At 41.1% G+C, this 18,433-nt stretch overlaps 2 protein-coding genes across 3 annotated transcripts; one reads left to right on the forward strand and one right to left on the reverse strand.

The window, feature by feature from the left end:
- Window positions 1–647: 647 nt before the first annotated feature.
- LOC127949856 (synembryn-A-like) lies at window positions 648–6,894 on the reverse strand. Its single transcript, XM_052547265.1, has 14 exons — window positions 6,802–6,894; window positions 6,610–6,700; window positions 6,265–6,312; window positions 6,002–6,019; window positions 5,338–5,430; window positions 4,394–5,004; window positions 3,871–4,006; window positions 3,158–3,346; window positions 2,867–2,961; window positions 2,640–2,790; window positions 2,186–2,281; window positions 1,624–1,768; window positions 1,023–1,293; window positions 648–887 (listed from the first exon to the last, which is right to left on the reverse strand). Exons 2-14 carry the CDS (start codon window positions 6,697–6,699, stop codon window positions 749–751), a joined length of 2,082 nt encoding a protein of 693 aa, XP_052403225.1. The 5' UTR covers window position 6,700; window positions 6,802–6,894; the 3' UTR covers window positions 648–748.
- A 2,150-nt stretch (window positions 6,895–9,044) lies between these two features.
- LOC127949788 (splicing factor, arginine/serine-rich 19) lies at window positions 9,045–18,096 on the forward strand. 2 transcript variants are annotated; one of them, XM_052547261.1, is made up of 11 exons: window positions 9,045–9,244; window positions 9,832–9,885; window positions 10,038–10,160; window positions 11,430–11,506; window positions 12,201–12,301; window positions 12,386–14,731; window positions 14,831–16,087; window positions 16,178–16,260; window positions 16,794–17,102; window positions 17,549–17,677; window positions 17,776–18,096. In XM_052547261.1, exons 1-11 carry the CDS (start codon window positions 9,239–9,241, stop codon window positions 17,932–17,934), a joined length of 4,644 nt encoding a protein of 1,547 aa, XP_052403221.1. In that variant the 5' UTR covers window positions 9,045–9,238; the 3' UTR covers window positions 17,935–18,096. The 2 variants fall into 2 exon arrangements, with proteins under 2 accessions (XP_052403221.1, XP_052403219.1); XM_052547259.1 differs by having other exon boundaries at window positions 12,386–16,087.
- Window positions 18,097–18,433: the final 337 nt, after the last annotated feature.

Consider the following 18,433-nt stretch of genomic DNA (forward strand, 5'->3'; position numbering starts at 1 on the left):
CATACATGTTGATATGTTGTACGGGTTAGGAATGATACCGTGAAAGGAAATACATTAGAAATCAAGCAGTACAGTCAAATAACCTGCGCTAAATAGTGAAACTCGGTTCAAAGTGTACTAATCACTCTTCGAATGAAAACATCTCTCTGAGGATTTGAAGAACGACGTCGCTCTGACTGAGCGTTCTCAGTGCAGGAAGCCAGCAGGTTCTCTTCAAGGTAAACATTCCACTCCTGCTAGAGCGCGAGGAAAAGAGAATCCGTGGAGCTGCGTTTCCTGTTGTTACCATGGCAACAACACCATGGCAACACCAGCAGCATTCTCTTCTCCAAGAGTGTTCGTCTGTCCTCGGCGTGACGGCTGTCTCTCTTTGTCTCTTCCTTCCCCCTTTGCTTCTTAGTAGCTTCCAATTTTACGGTTTCTAGTTGGCATCGTGTCTCACACAAAAAATTACATTTTCCCGCTATATTTTGTACATTCTAAATTATTATTGTTATTTGCACACCTTATTCTTCTCTTCACACATCATACGAGAGCTTGGTTTATTATTCTGTTTGTGTCTCAATATAATTTCCTTTTACATCCCATATTTGCAACAACCGATTAAATGAACAATAACTTATCTCCTTATCATTGTAAGTTATGGGATTTCTAGATATTAATATCGTCTCAGCGCTATATCAGTCATTAGTATAAATTATCTTGCACCTGTCTGTCATTAATCATCATCGTGATCATGTTGACATCATTACTGCTCTGTTTCACTATCTTCTTCTTCCTCTTCTTCTTCGTCCTCCTCCTCCTCCACAGCGCTGTGCCTCGTCTGGCCACAAAGCGGCGCCAGTTTGCCATCCGTTGTCACTCCCATTGGCTGAATGATTTTGCCTCTGAGCGGGTGTAGGAGAAAAAATGCATATATTTAAACATAAGGTGATTACCTATCCACTACACATGTGTTGTGAAAAGGAAATCAGTGATGATTTCACCACATTTCTAGTGGAATCTTTCTGACGCACACATACCGTGAGAGCTTGTTGAACATGTTTATGAGTCTGAGCGCCTCTGCCTCTTTCTCTTCTTCAGTCATTCCTTCCATAGGATCAGGCTGTTCCTCCTCCACCCGTCCCGTCACAGGGTTAATCCTGTCCTTGGCCTGTCTGTACTCCTCCGTGTCTGAGTCAGAGTCACTGGAGTACTGCGGTTGAGGAGAGGGGCAACGGCCGTTCAAAAGACCCTGTGCCGCCAACAGCCCCGCTGCATTACCGTAACCAGTGTACTTCACAAACCTGCTCACTGGGAGAGAAAGAGTTCATGGATACCCTACCAACAACACTATCTTAAATGAGTATTATGAATAGAGTGCCACAGGATGACAGTTTTGTAGGCCAAAACCTGGAAATTAATTAGCATTTTAGCATTTCTGGTTCTATTGTCCTAAAGGCACTTGATTTTGTCTTTGATTAAATGCCTGAAATTTAAGTGTTGTGTTTAAGAAAAGATCGAAAGAGTTGTGGGAAGCTTAGTTCTGGTGACATTAAAGTCATGCAACCGTGGTATAGTTCGTTAAATTGGTATATATAAAGAAAAACTGTCAGTGCACTTTAAATGGATGCATCCATGTACCATTTTCTTTACAGAGCACAAAGAGAAGCTCAGCTGCACAGTGTTTGATATCAGTGTCGACATGGGTCATGAGTCGCACTAGTTTGCTCCTCAATGTGTTCCCCTGTTCAGGCCTCATCCCAACGTCTCTCAATGGAGGCAGGATCTGCTCAAAAATAGCACAGGATCAGACTCCTGGTACACAGCCTCAAGTGCTCCAAATGTAACACTTAATAGAACTATAACTATAATAATAACCATAACTATACATTTTTAGTAATGGTTGTAACTCTATGGGAATAGGGAAGTCTATTCCTCAGCCATAATGATAACGGCACGGAGAAACAGTATACCATAGTTGAAATCACTTTCAGAATGAATTTTCCAGCTGATAAACGATAAAAACATTGATAGCCAAACAGACAACATAACTGCAGCACGCACTTATAATAATTTGGTGTGAACCATAATATAATTATTGCTATAGATATCTTAATGGCTATTGTTCTTGGACTGAACAGCCTTAAAGCACACTAAATTGGTGAAAATGTTTATTAAAAAGTATTTTGGATGAGTATCGTACCTGCTGTCTGAGATAGTGCCTAGTTTCCCTGTGTGCTTTGCTGCTCTCGGTCAACAGGTTTAACACTGGAGCCAACTTTTCCTTCAGCTTTTGGCCCTGTGTAATTCACATTTGATGACATAACATTTATAATGAAATAAATTATACAAATGCAAAATATATATAAAGAGGATATTTTGAAGATTGTTGTTAACTCTACAGTTTTGGTTAGCATCAATGTATGGACATTTCTCAAAATTCTGTCTTATATTTTAGAATGATTTCGAACAACAGGAAGGTGAGTAAATGATGACAGGCTTTTTTTTTTAGGTGAACTATCCCTTTAACATGTATGTTATGGAAACTGAACCCCAGTCTATGAGGACCCTGGAAATCAAACCCTTAACTTTGGCCTTACAAGTGCCATGTTCTTGAGCTACAGGGACACTAGACAGTTCAGAGCGCTCTTTCTCACTCTGTCCAGTCTCTTCTCCATGAAGAGCAGCAGAGTGTGAACGCAGTCCATGTTGACTCCACCGGACTCCTTCGAAGCTTCAGATATGCGAACGGATAGCAGAACATCTAGGCACTGCAGTGGGAGCGCTGAGAGCACATTCACTGTGTGCCTGTGGATATTCAGCACAGGAGAGTTGTAGAGATCAGTAGGATGAGACCTCTCAGAGCTTTGATTCTGACTCTTACCCTTGTAGTTCCTCTTTTCTATCCTCTCCCTCACAGGGCACGAGTAGACAGTGACGCAGGACTGCAGCTAGGTGACGATACAAATTTGCAGCCTCCTGTGGCAGAAGAAAGAAAACCAAGACAATATTACAATGAAGTGGATAGGTATGAGAACCCCCCCCCCCCCATGTGTTCTTAACATCACACATACATTATCTGTGGGGAAAAAAGATTGTGGTGTCAAATTAAGATTTGCAGGACACAGATGTGGTTATTAGGAGCAGAAAAACAACAACAAAAAAACACATTAACCTCATCTACTTCCTGTCTGTGCACACTGTAGGTAATGTTGAACAGGGTCTTGAGAATCTCAAGGGCACGCTGAGTCACATCCTTAGACGCAGGGGGTGCTGTGAGGTCAGTCAGCACCTCATGCATCTCTCCCCAGCGCACTTCTAAACACTGTTCTAGAGCAGCAGTCAGCATGGACACGCCGCGCTCCTGACAGGAGGAGGACACAGAATGAGTCTCTGAAATCCCCATAGATACGAAACAGAAATGAAACAATTTGTGTATTCTTACAACAATTTGTTTTATGTCTTTTTGACCACTAGGTGGTCTACAGTGATCCTACAGGGGGTCCAGTAAATGTTGTTTTATTTCAAATATATATATATATATATATATATATATATATATATATATATATATATATATATATATATATATATATATATATATTCACTGCGCTTCTGTTTAGTAAAACTGTAAAATGGCACTGTACATGATAACTGTGCAGATACATAAATGGTATGGTACTATTCACGTTTCAAAATGCAGCTTAATTTTGTTAAAAACATTTAATAGGATGTCCCTACTCCATCTTTCTATCCACAAGTGCATTGGCCTGAAAAAATGTGCACTTCAATAATCCATCAAACTTTGAAAAAAAAAATGTTGTGTAAGCATCACATTAATATCATAATAATTCAATATTCCACATTTGTATGAAATATGAGTGTTACCTGGCAGAGTTCTATTCTAAGCTCAGGCCGTAAAGCAGTCAACAGAAAGAGAAGTCGCAGTTCATAAAATTGACCACTTGGAGGTGGTGAGGAATGTATACCATCTTTAAGTCTTTCTGACAGGCCATGGAGCAACCTGGTGAAGAAAACAAAGCACAATTGAAAATGTGTTAAATGCTTCACATGTAACAGGTCGCCATGATTTTGCCAAATAATACATTTTCCTGGATCAACATCTTTTGTTGATCCTGGATCAATGTTATAGACCTAACCCGATCCCTACCCCTAAACCTAACCCAACTAAATTTATTCCTAAAATGGAAATGATAAGTGAATAACAAGCGTGTAGAAGCACCTAACCCTGGTTGCAAGTCTAAAACCCTAACCCTGGTTGGAAGTCTAAAACTGACTTTTTTTTTTGAAAACATATCCCTCAATTCTGATTGGTTGATTAGAATGTTGATCCAGAAACATGTTGTACTTGGTGAAATCAGGTTCACCCACGTAACAGTTTGAGTTGCACCTCAGGATGCAGGCTCTCTCTTGTGCTTTCGGGCTGTTGTAGATGACATTGCACAAGGCCTTCATCGCCTCTTTCCTCCAGACCTCTCCATCATCATGCCCCTCCTCTTCATCCTTCTCTCCTCTAGCATCTCTCTTTCCTCTTGTCAACAGCCCACAGACCCCATCTTTCCTTTCTTTTTCCTCATGACGGTCGTTTTGTGTGTCTCTCCCAACATTACAGTTAGATGCTACATTCACAGGGTTGCTCTGCACACCTTCACAGACCAAAGACTCAGCACAGGCTGCAAAGACACCGACCGAATCATCTCCCTCCCTGAAAGATGTCAGGTGTTGTGCATTGCTGCCGTTATTATCCAGATGTGTCTCTGTCTCGTTCTCGGGAGTGATGTCACTGTGGGAGGAGCCCCACTCAGCCTCCTCTTCTTCAGGCCAGGTAGGCAGGGCGGAGATGCCCCCGAGTCGAGCAAGAGTTAGAATGGCGTAGTCTGTGATCAGGGGAGCCAAGGCCTTTCGATCACGCGAGATAATTCGCAGAGTTCGCAGACACACTCTCAAAACGCCTGGCTGCAGCCGCATGCGAATGAACCAGATCAGAGCTGCAGCAAGCCTCTGGAAGAGACAGACAGGAATTATTATTTTGCATTATATTCGATGGGAATATATAATGATATACAACATAGCCAAAAATATGTGGACAACCCTTTTAATTTCAGTTACAATTTGTATGTAAAGACCTGATATTCTAGATAGATAGATAGATAGATAGATAGATAGATAGATAGATAGATAGATAGATAGATAGATAGATAGATAGATAGATAGATAGATAGATAGATAGGGAAGACAATTCTCAGATATATGGATGTGATGCTAGGTTGTGCTTTTGGCCATATTTTCTGAAAGAAGTTGAGAAAAAAAGTTTGGGAAACAAGTTTGTCTCACCCTCCGCAGAACAAGATCTTGATCCTCATTCTCATCAGAGTCCAAATCTGAATCAGAGTCTGGAACATACTGTCTCACTTTATTCCTGCGAAACTGAGTGGAGAAGAACAAGCAGTTACAAGAGACAAGAGAAAGTGAGGTAAACAAGCAGAAAAAAAGCTTTAGCAAAAACGAGAGGTGGGATGGAAAAGAATAGTGTCTACCCTTCAAACTCAAGATTCAGAATTAAACAGTGGCCTGCTTCTTAATGAACAACAGAACACTGAAGTTCATTGAAGACTAATAAAGGCTTTGGGTACAATCCCTGACAACAAAGGAAATATTATAGTTTATTTTGTGATCACAGGCATCATGAAATGTCTAACTGAACCAAATGGCTTTTTGTGTATTTATGAGAACCAATAAATGATCTTTCTGACACACGGCACATTAATCGGTGCTTAGTAACAACAAACTAATGAGCTCCAAAGAGTTCTGACACAGACACTCTGCATCTGACACAGACACTCTGGGTGCCGGTAGGTACATGTGACCCAGGGTGAGACAGCATATTCGTTTCAGATTACCCACCTCTCTCGTTCTTCTTCCCCACAGACGTCTCACTCCCTTTTTATTTATCTACAGCAAACCTGCTCTTTTTCTGTAGGTAATGAGAAAGATTTACCTCTTCCAGCTCTCTTTGCTGTTCTCAGTTCACACAGGAGAATAATGAGCATATAGCAAAAAGAGAAAAAATCATGGTTAAAAACTGGCTTGTGACTATTATATACACTGAATGAATGAGATGAGGGTGAAGTGAGGGATAAAGATAAGTGAAGGTGGATGAGTGAGATTTACATTATTAGCTGTGTTAATCCAAGCCACGTGTGCCCTCGGATTGAGGACAGACTGAGAAACACAAACTTTAGCATAGACTTTAGTATTTACCTTTTTTCTCTCTTTTTCTTCCACATCAAAAAAGAAGCATTCTGAGTACTGTGAATAACAAAGGGGGAATTTAAAAGGTGAAATATAAAAGGGACAGCAGAATTTGAAGGCTCGGCAAATGCTAGACACGTTAAAACTACAGAAATTGTAAAATGACTGGATAAGTAACGAGAAACACCCTTCAGGTTTTCCCCAGTTCTGTTGTCATGGAAACTGCTAATATCTGAGTGTTGTAGAAGTAGTAGAAGATTCTAACAGCTTTTTTTCTCTGCATGGCAGTGATGCAGAGTATTAATCTTATTATATTCAATTAAAACTCAGTATTTTGCTTGAAATTGTATTTACCTCAGTGTTGTAATCATCCAGGTGTAGCTGAACATTGTCCTGGTCGCCTTGTTTGATAAACTGAATAATCTTCTCCACGTCCACAGGCATTCTTAAAAATTAATAATCAACCAAAACATAAAATGTATTTTTGAAAAATAAATGCTGATGTAACCTATAATGTTAAAGACACATTCAGAGACTTGCGCTTACCCTCCGTGGTTATAAAAGCACAGGTTCCAAAAATGTGTGATGAGTTTCCTAACAAATGTTTATGTGTCTGTCTTCATATGTTCCTCTTTGTAATCTGACAGGCCTCAGATTTAGCTTTGAGTTTCCCCAAACTAATCCCACCCATCCTCTCTCACTCATTCACAACACTGCTCATAAGACTCCATGATTATGCATTTGGCCCTGTCCATGGGCACAGGTTTGCTGTATTATATTTTCTTTCTTTCTTAATAATGTAAGAATAATTCTACTCACTGCGAGTTATCCTCAGAACAAGAACGCTAATTAGTGAGAAAACCAATAGGGCCAGACAATAGGAACCAAAAAGCTGGAGCTGCTATGGTGGGATTCAGACAACAGTGAGAAAAACAGTTGGAGAGAGAAAGAGAGAGAGAGAGATGAAAGCAGAACAGGTTTATATAAAGCTTAATATATGTAATTAAACAAAGTGGGGCCCAGGAAGAGAAAGGCTGGGGTGACTGGGGTGAGCTGATAGGGGTAATTATTTGTACTGATTGAAGGTGATTAATTGAGGCTAGATGTTGAGCTCACTGATAGACCCTCATAAAAACATATAGTCCATTAGAAGAGACAGACATGACAGACACATAGAGAGAGAATAACCCCCAGTATTAGTGGGCTGGGATAACACCTTCACTCTCGACAGGACACAATTAACCTGAGCAGACAGGAAAGAGTTGGGTTTTTTGTTTTTGTTTTGTCTTATTTTATGTTCAGTAAGGTAGAAAGTCATACAGGCTTGGAATGACAAGAGGGAAAGTAAATTATGACATAATGTGTCAAGGTGTTCCCGTAGCTCAACTGGTAGAGCACTGCACTAGCAAGCAAGGTTGGGGGTTCGATTCCCCGGGAACACATGATATGTAAAAATTGATAGCCTGAATACACTGTAAGTCGCTTTGGATAAAAGCGTCTGCTAAATGCATAATTTAAATTTCCTTTTATGTCTATGTTCCTTTTAAGTCTGAAATGAATGGGATAAATTTAAGATATATTATCAAGCCATTAGACTAAAAAGATCATTTAACATCAAAAGGGCAGACTGTAAGGTGTAACATTTTTGTGGCAGTATCCAAAATCCCCCTGTAGCAAACCCTCCCTGGTCTCCCCATCTCATTAAGAGTGTAACAGAATAGCCTATTAGACGTTCATTAAGGTTTTGTGTTGCGTAGAATGGAAAAGGAAAACTCTTTGGTTAATTAAATGAATCTAATACTAGTATGCATGCTATGCCTGTATAGACTGCTTTTGAATCCCTTGTAACACTCACTGCTCGTCTTTCAACAGGTGTAAAGATGAGGAACAGCGCCCCCTTCCGGCGGCATACTGGAGTGATAGCTCAGAGAGAGGCACTGACAGAAGCACTGGTGCAAAGAGAGGCACTGGAGAGCAGTGCTGTCATTTCTACTCTGACTATTATGACCTGGAGAATTACTGTTACACACAGAGAATCTGCTGCATACACTGCTGGTCTATTATGATACCATGAATGAAGGGTCACTTGAAATATTGCACAATGAGCATGTTTATGACTTAAATGTTTGCTTATGTATGTATATATATGTTTTTGTTTGTGACAAAACAAAGGCTAGGATGTTATAATGTTTATTGTAGGCCTATATAGACTTACTATATTCCAGTAACTCAAACAGTAAAAGCATGTCACTAGCAGCACCAGGGAGATGGCTTTGACTCTCAGGACCAGGGAGTGCATGAACTGACAAAAGTGCATAGGCCTACATTCAATAATTCATAAAAAATAAAACAGTATTAACAAAAATGCACAGCAAAATGTTTTCAAGGGTTTTATTTTAAGCTTTTTTTTTTACCTTTCGAAACAATAAAGTTAAAGTTTTATAAAAAAACAAATAACCATAATTAATGTGCCAAAAGAAAAGTTATTATTCAGTTGCATTTAAAGACCAATTTTAAAATCAAATAGTATAGTCTTACTATATTATTACACTATATTGTATTTACTGTTTCAAAATCACTTGAGTATCAAGCTCAAACAATAACCATAGTATTTATTTTAGACCATTTAAGTATTGACTGCATGACATTTATATAAATGTACTGTGATAATTTAACCCTGAATTACTTTGTAAGTTCTCTTCTTTCTAGTATATTTTTCTTTAAGTACAAACACATTTCCATTCTCCTCTGATTTGCATCGTCGCCACAGAAGTGAAGAACATCATTTCCCATCAGCCCATGCGGGCAGTCTCACAGAAGGGAAAGCAAAATGGAGGAATCAGATGGGATGGGCCTCTTTTTGTGTTCCTTAAAGAAAAATGTTTCGTGCCTCTGCATGCCGTTTTAAAGTTAACAAAAACATCGTGGCGGGTTTTAGGAGGTCATCACCGTTGGGATTCATCAGCCGGCTCGTCTCTGCACTATGAAGGTAAACGGCTCTTATAGCTTGTCTAACTTAGCTAGACAGCTAACCCCTATGGACGACCAATTGTAGGCTATAAATGATTGCTGTTAGTGCGATAAGGTTGCTTAAAATAAAACACAGGTCAAAATTAGTCAGCTAGTAAAGCTCAGAGCATTCATAATGAGACACTCAGAGCATTCAGAATGAGACGTAACGTTATAGTAAGTATTGCTGGTTATTGTATGACAGTTAACAAGTGAGTACATAACGTTAGGTAGACAAACAGTGCAGTGGAGCACAGCCGACTTGATAGCATCGTCTGTAGCATCATCTTACATCAGTTTCATTCACTGCACACGATCAGTGCTGTCACTGGGTCAAGGAGCGAAGGCACAATGTTGAATGTCAATACAGATCCAGCTTTCTCTTCAGTTTACTCGAGTAAACAAGTTCCCCCGAGTGCTCTTCAAATTAAAGGTAAAGATTTAATGCAGAAGTAGTTTCCTCTCATCTCTCTCGTATGATTATCAAAACGGGTGAAGCTTTATGATCTCCTAGAGCTGATGTTTCAGATCTAGGTTATTTATAACAATAGTGTTGTCTGTGTGTAGATGGGAAACGATGGACAGGCAGAAAAGGACGAAGGAGAAATTGTGCCAGGCAAGGTAAGTGTCATATCAATATCATTAGTTCAGGAGCAGGTTGGATAGTCAGTCACTGTGATCACATGTGTATTGTAGACCATAAGATAAATGTTTAGCATGCACAGCACTCTCTGTTGAATATGCCTGATGTCTTCTGCCTGGTCTTATTGTAGTCACAATCTGAACAAAGTCCTGATGAAGAGGAGGAAATGGAGTCTAAAGCAGACAGAAGGACAGTTGGCTTAAGATGTTTCCAAGGAAACAGAGAGACCTCGGAGGATGAGCCTAGTGAACTGGTAAAATAATTTAGGCAATTTGTATAATTGTAAGTTATTAAGGGTGCTTTCACACCTGCCTTATTTAGTTCGGTTGAATTGCGCTAGAGTTCATTGTCCCTCTTGGTGCGGTTCGTTTGGGCAGGTGTGAATGCAGCAGTCGCACTCGGGTGTGAACCAAAAGAGGACCAAACAAGTTTCCCGAGACCAAACAGACCAAAGAACCAAGCGCAAGCACTATCATAATTCATAACGGAAATATGCTATATAAAAAGCAGCAGTCATTGTCTAATTCTATGAATGAGAATATTTGTTAATGCAGTTGAAAACCAAAGCAGCTCTTCATATTAAAACATTGTGTAATTCATTGCTGTTTTCCGTGCTTTACAAGAATGCTGTCCGGATGAAGCCTTGATTCCTACTGGCTGTAACTGCAATACACAAATTTGTGTGTTTGTGTGCGTGTATACATGTATACAGTGGGTAAAATAAGTATTGAACACGTCACCATTTTTCCCAGTAAATATATTTGTAAAGGTGCTCTCAACATTAAAATTTTCTCCAGATGTCGGTAACAACTCAACTAATCCATACATGCATTCACATAAAACCAAACAAAAAAGTTCAGAATTTAAGTCTAATGTGTAATAAAATGGAATGACACATGGTAAAAGTGTTGAATTACTGAAGTTTATTTAATACTTCGTACAAAAAGCCTTTTTGGTAATGGCACCTTCAAAACGCCTCTTGTATGGAGAAACTATAAAAATTTAAAATCTTAAAAAAATCATTCTTTATAGATAAGATATAGACTATTAGAGTGGGAGTGTCAGTCAGATGCACATAAAAATGCATGCACTCTTATTTTAATGTTGAGGTTCGTCAGCGGTTACTGATAGCAGGAGTAACTGCTACATTTGTAAGTGTTTGCATGTGCCAAGACAGATATAAAGCCACAATAAGCCAGCAGAACGAACTTGTCAATCTATCTTGATGAATGATGCAGAGGACTGTAAACAGGTGAACTCTGACCAATAAGAGGACAGGTTTACTCACATGTGACCTGCATAAACACAGTTTGGTAAGCTTTGCAATGTTGCCTTGTGAACCGAACCAAGAAGAAAATGTAACATTGTAACAAATTATGTCCCTGTTTCAGAACAAAGCAAATAATCTACAAGTCTGAAAACTACCTAAGTTCTGTCCTGTTACATGCTTTGTCTGGCTTTAATTTACCCAGTTTGAAATCGGTGACTCTTGAATCATTTAATTTTTGTTGCACTCTTGTAGGGGGCTGCTGTAATTACTTCCTCTGAGCCTGTATTTCTTGTGCCTCAGCTCAGCTCACAACCTCAGTACCTGGACTGGTAAGTGCTTAATTCAGCACATAAAGCTCAAAATTGAGCTTGAAAGCACCAAAATTTGGCTTGGGTTAATTTTGATTTACTTTGAGGGATGCGAGTGTTGTCTCATTGATGTGCTTGTTGAATGCTATAAAGGAATCTTTAATCATCTTTGAAAGGTGCTGACCTATTGAGGCAAAGCGTAGTACACATTTGTGTCCTTTGACCACAAAACCAGGACCAGATTTTCAGACTATGATTTGTCCTGGGACAAACAGTTATAGATTCAGAGCTTCAGGGATATGATTGAGTGTGGAAGATTACATCATATAAAAACAAAATTCAGTCAAAAAACCTTTTTCCATTTTATCTGTTTCATCATTGGTGTATTTCATTGCAAATTTCACTGATGCATATTGTCTTCGTATGGGAGAGTAATCAGATGTTTTTTTCTGTATTGAAATGTTATTTGTTCTGAATTTGTTGTAATCCTAGTATTTATAAAGATCTATTTTGCTTCACTTATTAGTTTTTACTAAACGTTTAATTAAGAAATGTTAATAAAGTTTTGCATCATTTTTATTTTTTGTCTCTGGGACAGAGAAAATTTCAACAGTGCAAGTAACTGGGTCAGCCAGAAAAAAACTTTGTTGAGGCCTGTTTTGAGTTAAACGACTGAAAAACTATAAGCTTGCTCATATTATTTCTTCTCCTTTAGTGACTTTGATGTGGAGCTAACAGCAGAAGTGAAAGTCGAGAATGGTGCGTCTCTTGCTTTATTGACATCTGTTACCCCAAATCTTGGTTACCAGAAGCCAGGTAAGTTCAAGTCCATAGCTTGCCTAAGATAATGTTAATAGCACTGTGTGATCATAATTCCTTTATTTTCATTGTCTTTCTTAGGATCCTTCTTAAATGGAAATTTTCTCTTCCCACCATCTTTAAAGAAAAAGAGAGTTTGTATAGACAGTTTTTTGCCTGCAAGCTCTTTTCCTGGATGTTACTCAAGTGTAACTAAAGCCTCAGGACTGGCCTGTGCCCTCAAAAACTCTGATAGGGTCATAGAGATGGCCAAAAGCCCTCTCCCCTCATCACCCTCCAACTCACCTTCATCTCCTTCATCTGCTCCCTCTTCCCCATCCTCCTCCTCCTCATCTTCATCTCCTGGTGGAATGGGTACAAACTACCATGAGGATGAGGACCGAGGCAATGTTGGAGACAGCAGGGTCAGCAAAGGAACTGGAGACTTTGTGTCATCAACTTCATCCTCTTTGGTGCCATCGTCAGTGCCTGTGCCACCTTCTTCTTCCTCGAATCCCTCACTTCATGCATCTTCATCATTCACACATCCATGCAATGATGGACAGAGGGAGAGTTTAGAGAATGACATATATGACCCCTTTCACCCAACAGAGGGTGAGGGGGAGAGAGACCAGGTGTCCACTGAGGACGAGGAGGAAGAGGTTGATAAATATGATCCATTTGAACCGACAGGTTCTCCGGCCTCTGAAACAGAGGAAAAAAGATGTGTGGATGAGGAGAATGAAGGAGGAAGCAGCATTAATAGCGGAAGGAATGTTGCAAAAGCTGATAGAGCGTTGGAAAAAGGTACACCTGATGGCACAGAGGGGGGTCATCCAGATTCAACCGAAATTGACGCTCCATCTTCAAAGTTCTATAATGTCCCTTTAGAAATCAACAGCAAGCGATCCATCAAAGACAGAATAAGGGAACAGGAAAAAAATCAAAGAGAACGGGGAACAGACTCTGAACACTCTGAGATAGAAGAAGGAGAGATAGTGGGAGCCATTGAAAGAGGAAGAGAACGAGTGATTGAGAGAAGGAGGGAGGTGTTGCTTCCAACTTCAAGCAGTCCTTCTTACCTTCAAGCGGGTGTCCCAAAACCTGAGAGGATCTTACGGGTTTTAGAGGGTGATGGGTTTGTATCTGTCCGTGCTGATGAAGAATGGGAGAGGGAGCCAGTGTCTTCTGTGGGCGTCGGAGATCTGAGACGAAAACTTACAAGTAGGAGGAATGAGAGGTTCAGATCATGCCCTTCTTCCGCATCCATATCACCACCCCATGTCCCTGTTTTGCCTTTACCCTCTCCTTCCTTTACCAATTCTCCACCTCTGTCCACTGATAAAGGGAGGAGTCGCAAATCCTCCAAGAGTTCAAAGGACAGGGATAGACGCAAGCGGAAAGAGGGAAGAGTAGAGAAGGAAAAGAGAAAAAAAAGGAAAGAAAAGGAGTCAGCTGATGGTAAAAGAGAAAGCAAAGAGAGGGACAGTGAAAAAAGGAGTGTAAAAGAGAACAAAGACAAGGATAGGGATAGAGGGAGAAGTAGCCGAAGTGAAAGCCACAAGAGGAAAAAGAGACACGGGAGCACTCCAGAACATTCCTCTCGCTCCCACTCCCAGAATGCCCCACGACATGCACAGAGTCAGAGATCTTGGTCCAGCCACTCTGAGGATCACCACAAAGATAGAGACCGAGATAAAGAGAGGGAAAGAAACCCAGAAAGGAACCACGAAGGAGACCGGGATAGGGATCGATGGCGAGATGAAAGGGATAGAGAACGAGAGAGAGACTCCAGAAGAAGAGATGAACGAAGGAGAGATAGGGATGATGATATCAGGAGATCGAGCAGCCGAGAGAGAGGCAGTACAAAGAGGAGTAGAGGAAGTGACAGTGACAGGAGAGACAGAGAGAAGGAGATGGTTGGAGAAAAAGATCGAGACAGGGACAGGAGAAGAGATATTAGACCTGTTGTACCCCCGTCCATTCAGGATCTCAATGGCTCTGATCTTTTTGCGATCAAACGTACCATCACTGTTACCACCACTACAACAACCACCACAGTACCGGGTTCACCACCCCATAGCCAACGGCGCTCCCGCAGCCGATCCCAGAGCTCAGACAAACATCGTAAGAGGAAGAAGAAACGTAGGAGGCGATCAGATGATGAGGAAAGAAAGGATGAGGAGCATAGGAGTGGGTCACAACCCACCTCCCTCACACCTCTTCGTTATCATGGATATGAATCAGACCGACTCTCGGATCGTCCTGAGGTAGACATGCTCTCTTTGGATGGGGAAGCACTGGATTCAGACTACCCTTCACTAGAGGACTCACCACTACTTCCTCCTCCTCCTGAGCCCCCTCTACCCAATCCTAAAATGAAATCCGGAGCACTCAAAACTAGCCAATATCATCTCAAGAAGAAATCCAGATCTAGCAAGACAGTTGGTCAGTCTGAATCCACCTCCTCCTCTTCTTCTTATAGACCAAAAGCCAAAAGTAAAAACCTTCTGTCATCTCTCTCACCACCTCTTTCTGCGTCCTCAGGCAACACCACCTCCCTTCAACCTACAGCGTCCTCGTCCACTACTAAGCGAGGACGGAAAACCGGTAAGGAAAAAATGGGGAAGAAGGATGCCTGGCGTTCTGGCAGGTCCAAGAAGCTCAGCGGTGGTAGCAGAAAGGGTAAGCTCCAGTCTAAAGTCTCTGTCCTGGTTCGTGAGGGAGTTAGTAGCACGACTGGGAACTCTGGGAAGTTGGGTCTTGACCTTGTTGGTCCTGGTGGTGTTGTAAGTGGAGCTTCAGGGCCCTCAGTTGTTGGTGGGTCTATTGCTGTGGTTTTCCGCCGAGACAATGAGAGCCGATCACCATTTCTTAAGCCCTGCTCAGAGACACTGGCTCTTCCAGGGAGGAGCAAAGACCCAAGCAAAACTGGAAAACAACGCAACATACTCGGGCCTCCATCATCAACAAATCAAAGTGGACTTAAGTCGAAGAAACCTAAGCCAAGCTCTGCTACATCCACATCTTCATCTGCCTCTTCCCCAACTTCCTCATTGGCAGCGAAACGTAGAAGGAGGCCTGGAAAAAAGCCCAGAGAGAAAGGGATAAGTGGGGATGGAAGTGATTCTAAAGGTGTTAATAGTACTTGTAGCACGGTTGGTGGTGGTTGGCCGGGAGTATCAACAGAAATGCAACCATTGGTTGGAGTTGGATCCAAGCCATCCAGTCCTCCTTCAGCTCTTCCTGGTCCCACTCCCTCCTCCCCTTTATCATCCTCCACTTCCTCATCAGCAAGTATCCTTCCTCCATCTTCCTCACCACCACACACATCCCCACTGTCTTTGCCTCCATCTCGAGATACTAGAGAGTCATCCCCAGATTCTCAAACTGTTGATAGTAGCTGCAAAACACCAGAGGCTTCATTCCTTTTGGAGGAGGGCCCTGGTCAGTCCAAAACATTGTCTCTCACACCCTCAAAGTCCCCTGTCAGCCCTCCTGGTCTGCTGTCATCGCAGATCAGGGGTGATACCATTACTCAGTCCACTTCAAGTGCTAAGCCTCTCTCACCAGATGATCAGAATGGCTCACCACCATGCTCTACTTCAACAGCTTTGGTGTCTGCCTCCGTCTCTCATTCCAGTGCTCCCCTGGCAAATGACCCTTCTTCATCCTCCTCTTCTTCAGTGTCCTCATCTTCAGTTAGCAAGCCACCACCACCTCCACCTCCTCCCCCTTCAGCTGCACCATTACCCTGGAGTCTACAAACCGGAGTAGACTGCACTGCTGGAGGGGTTTTAGCATGTGAGTATTTATTGCACAATTTTTAAGTAGTTCTCTAATGTATAGTGGGATTAGAATGCCATAAAGTTATGCTGTTAATTTCCTTTTCAGTGACCGCTCTCCTCTTCAAAATGGAGGAGGCCAATATAGCCAGCAGAGCCAAGGCACAGGAGTTCATCCAGGCCACAAGTCAGGTAAAATCTGTGATATTATTACGGGGTGGTCACATTACACTCTTCGTTCCATTGACTTCCATTCATATGAATGCAAATTCAGGAGACCAGAAAATGGATGCTCATGTGAAGAAGTTTCCAAAGTTCAAGTCTAGTGAGTTCGATCTGCAAATTTGAACAATTGAAGACATGGAAGATCGATACATCACAGTGTGACCTCTAAGCGGAATAAAAAAAAAATACCACTGCAGAATTACAGTGTTACATAAGTGTAATTATTTATTTTTTAAATCATCATATCTCGTAGGTTGCGGAGTCTGAAAAAGTTTTGCATGCTTTAAAGTCTAGTGTGACTGCGCCTTCGCTATTATTTTATAAAATGTTGTTTGCCAATTATTCCATAATAATTCTGTATCCTGTTTTAAAGCAGCTCTACCAGAGGCCTTAAGTATATCCTATTGACTGTTTCAATATCTGTTGGTTGAGAAGTAAATTAATTAACTTACTTAAAAGTGTAATAAAATTGTAAGATTCTCCCCTTTCATTTTACACAGATTCTCTCTCAGGCCAATCAGAACCAGGCACAGCCACACCCTCCTTCATCATCCTCATCCGTCTCATCACAAGTTCCTCCACCTCCATCACATGCTCCACCCCAAGGACCTGCTTCTGCACAGTTTATTCTCCACAGCTCTGTTCCATTGGTTGGCTGCACCAAAACACCACCTTCACACATGCTCCCTGGACTCTCAATGGGTGGAGGCTGTGCTCAAACTCCTCCGCCTCCCTTGCCCTTGGGAATGTCAGGGCCAACAGGGGGCAGTGAAACGGGCTGGGATAATGAAAGTAAAGACCCAGACAAGGTAAAGGCACTTCATTTAACACCATTCTCTGTCTTTGTTTCACCCCATAGATCTTGTAGACAAACATCAAATTCCTTTCGTTCTATACATTTCTATATTTCTGTAATTAGGCCTGCTAGAATAATTCAGTTAAACAATTCGAGGTGCTTTGAATTAGCGATGCACAATAAATATTGCCCGATATTTAATTTGCATCTTGTCAGTAATGCTCTACAGTACAGTTGCAATGTGAATGCAAAGATAATAGTTTTTGATTCTAAGTTCAGTTCTGTTGGCAGGATGCCAAAATGAATAATTGAAAAACAGTTTACGGACAAAAGATATTGTTTTCTTGCTTTCAGTGTTTTTATGTATTTTTGTGCTATTTGTCTGGAAATCAGAGCAGCAATAAGAGAAGTTAAAGGTTTACCATGCTGCAGTCAATCTGATCAATTACTTTTGATTAGTATCTGAAGAAGCTCCACACCCAGGAGAGGGCAGTAGAGGAAGTCAAACTGGCCATCAAGCCTTACTACCAGCGTAAAGACATCAACAAAGACGAATACAAGGATATCTTAAGGAAAGCTGTGCACAAGGTAAATGTTACTTCCAGATCGCCTTTATTTGCAGCACACAATATAGGGTTACTAATAAATATCAAGAAAACAAGACTAAATCTGTCTTTACTTCACAGATTTGTCACAGCCGGACAGGTGAGATAAACCCAGTTAAAGTGAGTAACCTGGTTAAGCTGTATGTCCAGAGGTACAAGTATTTCAGGAAGCACGGCCGCAAGATGGACGACGAGGAAAAAGAGGACAGAGAGTCTGCCTCGATGCATTCCTCAACATGATTGGACAAAGTTTATTTCTCTCCATCTGGTCGAGCAAGTTTTCAAAAATCTCCTCCCCTGCACGTGTTTGGGCCCACCATGGCTATTGAGTGACAGTTGTTTGTTATATTGCTCTGTTTCCCCTATGTGTTGACATCATGTAAACTTGAGTACTTCACCCTCCTTTCTGTCTCCTTTTCTTGTCTTGCTATAAATATGTATGAATATAGAATGTGGTATGATATAAAGTATACTGAAAGCATTCTGAGTATACACTTGAGAGAGAGAGAGAAAGATGGAACATACACTTTCTTACACATAATATTCAACCTGTATATACTTTAAATACACTACATAGGTGTTCTTCCGTCCCCTCTCCCTTTCAGAGAAGGGTGCACATTTTAAATAGTAAGCTAGCTTACACATTTATTACTGTTGAGTGTGAAATAATGAATGAAAGAACTGAAAAACAGTAACAATTACTGAAAAACAGTAAACAATTAACTTTCCCTGTCAGATT

The sequence above is a fragment of the Carassius gibelio genome, chromosome A3, assembly GCF_023724105.1.
Source record: "Carassius gibelio isolate Cgi1373 ecotype wild population from Czech Republic chromosome A3, carGib1.2-hapl.c, whole genome shotgun sequence".
In the NCBI taxonomy this organism is placed as follows: domain Eukaryota; kingdom Metazoa; phylum Chordata; class Actinopteri; order Cypriniformes; family Cyprinidae; genus Carassius; species Carassius gibelio.

Coding starts and splice junctions, on each gene's coding strand:
- LOC127949856 (XM_052547265.1), bottom strand. CDS start 6,699: ATGCCTGTGGACGTGGAGAAGATTATTCAGTTTATCAAACAAGGCGAC. Junction 6,313..6,609: donor TGGATGATTACAACACTGAG/GTAAATACAATT, acceptor TGTTATTCACAG/TACTCAGAATGCTTCTTTTT. Junction 4,007..4,393: donor GAGAGAGCCTGCATCCTGAG/GTGCAACTCAAA, acceptor TTTCTTCACCAG/GTTGCTCCATGGCCTGTCAG.
- LOC127949788 (XM_052547259.1), top strand. Junction 9,886..10,037: donor GAGAAATTGTGCCAGGCAAG/GTAAGTGTCATA, acceptor GTCTTATTGTAG/TCACAATCTGAACAAAGTCC. Junction 17,103..17,548: donor AAAGTAAAGACCCAGACAAG/GTAAAGGCACTT, acceptor ACTTTTGATTAG/TATCTGAAGAAGCTCCACAC.